Genomic DNA, 3020 nt, shown 5'->3' with positions numbered 1-3020 from the left:
GTTTTTGAAGCTCTTACTTAAGCCGATGATTGGTTTGACGCTGCTTTCCCTGAAAGAAACATTTCACCTTTAGGAGACGTACTGCCTCCTGAGTAAAATTACTCCACAACTCCGATGGCAGGGATGGGGAAAGGGAACAGAGTGCAGTCAGTCATCTTGTAATGAGCAACTTAATCTGACAGCCTTCGTTGGAGGGAATAAGGACCCACGTTCACTTCTCCTCTTGGTGTGGATGCTGCTCCCAGATGATGTGGTGCACTGCAGTAGGCAGCCCAGGAGGCTCCACGGGAAAGGCTGCCTATCTCAGGAAGGGAACTATGGGTCTTGGGGAAGTTTGGGGTCTTCTTCTAAAGAATTGTGAAATCACCTCATCACCAGCAATCTTCACCTGTAGTTTATAGAGGCCAGCTCACAGCTGTGGGGTAAGCAACAAATGGTATTGAACTGGCCAGTAATATACTGTCTGTGGGCTAATATAGCTCAGGATATATTCACTGCCAGAAGTAAATTAAACATTTTCCTTGAGATTCACTTAGATAGCAGTGTTTGTTTATGTAGTGGTTTATCTGTGTATGAAGAAGTGAGGAGGAGTTAAAGTGCAACTGCAATCACATATAGTAAATCCAATTTATATTAATATTCCTCCAAACTAATAGCTGGCAAATACACGTTTCTGCACTTCTAGCAGTCTGCCTTAATTTGTTTCTGTCAAACATCAAGCAAACATTTTAACACAGGTTTGGGGGTTTGGGTTTTTTCCTAAAATAACCCCAAAGACCTCAACACTGAAGGTCACAGAGGTGAATATTTTTAGAAAGTTTACTCTTCACACACTTAATCAAGACCATCATACTTTACTTGCTTTCTGCCAGCCGTTACTAAAGCCATCCACGGTCTTCGAAATCCAAGTGTTATGAAGTAGAAATGCCTGTTCAGGAAAGCACTCTGGTACGACTGAGTCTTGATGACAGGCTTAATCCCAAGCTCAGCGGAAACTCAGTTGTGCTCCTTTTTCTCCCTGAGGTAGTTGAAGAGGGCATCCAGCCCCCCCTCGATGACCTCAGGCAGGGGCCGGGACAAGGGGTTGTGGGCAATGTGGAGGCCTTTGTCCATTGGGTTCCACGCGATGCGTGGCAGCCGGCGCAGCAGGTAGAGGTCGTCCGGGAGAGTCTGTATGGCATTGTAATCGATGTTCAGTAACTCCAGAGTGGTGAGGAAGCAGAGGGACCGTGGCAGGGTGCGTATGTTGTTATTCTCTACGATAAAGATTTGCAGATTGACCAGGTACTGGACGCTCTCTGCAATGCTTTCAAGCCTGTTGGACCCTAGGTGCAAGAAGTCTAAGTTCCTCAGTGCGAAAATGCAGAGGGGAATTTGCACAAAGCGGTTGTTACTGAGGTTCAGTTTCCTCAAACTTGTCAGGTCGGTGAAGCTCAAAGGCAGTTGCGAGATGCAGTTGTGCGAGAGGCTCAAAACCTCCAGCTTCCTGCACAAGCTGAGCTCTGCCGGCACTTCTGTCAGGCAATTCATGTTGAGAAACAAGACCTTCAGGTTCCTCAGCAGCCCAATCTCTTTAGGCAGACACTTGAGGCAGTTGCCACCCAAGTTCAGCACTACTAGCCTGTCCAGTTTCCCCAGCGATGGAGGAATCACCACCAGCTGGTTGCGTGAAAGGTTCAGTTTCTGCACCTCGGGCAGTCCCCACAAGAAGTCAGGCGCGCTGGTCATCCCTTTCATTATGAGGCTCAAGCTGACATAACGCAATCCCCGTTTCAGCAGTGACTTGGGCTCTTTCTCAGGCAACTTTGGTCCTTTCCGTAGAAAAACCATGCTCCTTTGCCCCTCGTTCTTCGAGTGCTCAGTTCCCATAACACCCTGGATCCCTCCTGAGAGATGGAGTGAGGTTTTCTTCCCTTGCAAGCGCTACGCCAACATGCAAATGCCAACAGGGGATGACAGCTTGCAGGAGGCGGGAAAGTCAAAGCAAGGAGACAAGGAGGAGCCTGTGAAGTGCATCTCGGTCCGCCGGGGCAGTTTCCATAGCTGCTGAGGGAAAGTTTCACTTTTGGGGGCTTATGCCAGTCTTGGTGCACAGTCTGTAATGAAATACTTGCTCCTGACTAGTGAGCAAACCTGTTCAATTCAAACTGAATGCCACAGGGCAGCTGTCACTGTCATTTGGCCCGGGCTTTATTGGACAGATATGTGTCTTCACTGCAAAAAGGTCACAAGGATGCTGTATATAACTTCACCATGTCAGCTTTCTTGGCTATCTGGTACATACCATGGCTGCAGGACAATTAACAAGAGTGACTTCAAAAAACAAACAAGCAAGCTATAGAAGAAAACAAGGAAACAAAGAAGCCATCATTTCAATTCAGATGTAAAGGACGTTTTCACAATCATTTTTATTATGGTGTTCCTGATTTCACTGAAACAGTTATTGGTCCACCAGAAAACTTTGCATGCTGCAAAAAATGCTTGTAGGGACTTCTGTATGAGTCCTTGTTTGCTGTTTAGTTAAAAAAAAAAAAAGTTAATGCTCATAAAAAAAATGTTAGCTTTTATATCCCCTTTGTGGTGAGGATAGGCCTCTCTTTTCAGAAAGGGTACCACCTTCACTGGAGCAGTGACATTTTCCAGCAGTATCTGCGCCCACTTAGATGATTGCTTGCTACCCACGTCGCCAAGTGTGAGCGGTCATACCACGCAGTTCTGCACAAATTACTCTGTCTTAAATGTCCTGTCCTACTTTCACATCTATCAGCGAGATTTTTGGGGTCTGTTTCTTTCGTGCTGCAGAAATGTGGCCACTTGATGTCCCTTTTCTTGGGAACTTTCCTGTTTTTCTGGGCTGTTCTGGGGGACAGGGGGACTAGCAGTCAAATAGCTTGAACTATAAATGACATTCAACTCCAGGACAGAGGGACTGATGGGAGAGGAAGGAAGCGGTGAGGTATAATAATACCCGACAACAGCTGAGGCTTGCTCTGCTGATGAAAGGAAATTGTATTGCTACA

General features: G+C 46.5%; 1 protein-coding gene across 1 annotated transcript; it reads right to left on the bottom strand.

Annotated features, from left to right (window-relative positions):
* Window positions 1-996: 996 nt before the first annotated feature.
* On the bottom strand, window positions 997-2016 carry LRRC30 (leucine rich repeat containing 30). The gene is given in 1 exon segment (XM_009879980.1): window positions 997-2016. A coding segment is annotated over 1 exon segment (1020 nt).
* Between the last annotated feature and the right edge of the window lie 1004 nt (window positions 2017-3020).

This window comes from Charadrius vociferus, unplaced genomic scaffold, assembly GCF_000708025.1.
Source record: "Charadrius vociferus isolate BGI_N301 unplaced genomic scaffold, ASM70802v2 scaffold202, whole genome shotgun sequence".
Lineage (NCBI taxonomy): Eukaryota > Metazoa > Chordata > Aves > Charadriiformes > Charadriidae > Charadrius > Charadrius vociferus.
Note: the sequence above shows the minus strand (reverse complement) of the source record. Positions and strands in the feature narration are given on the sequence as shown.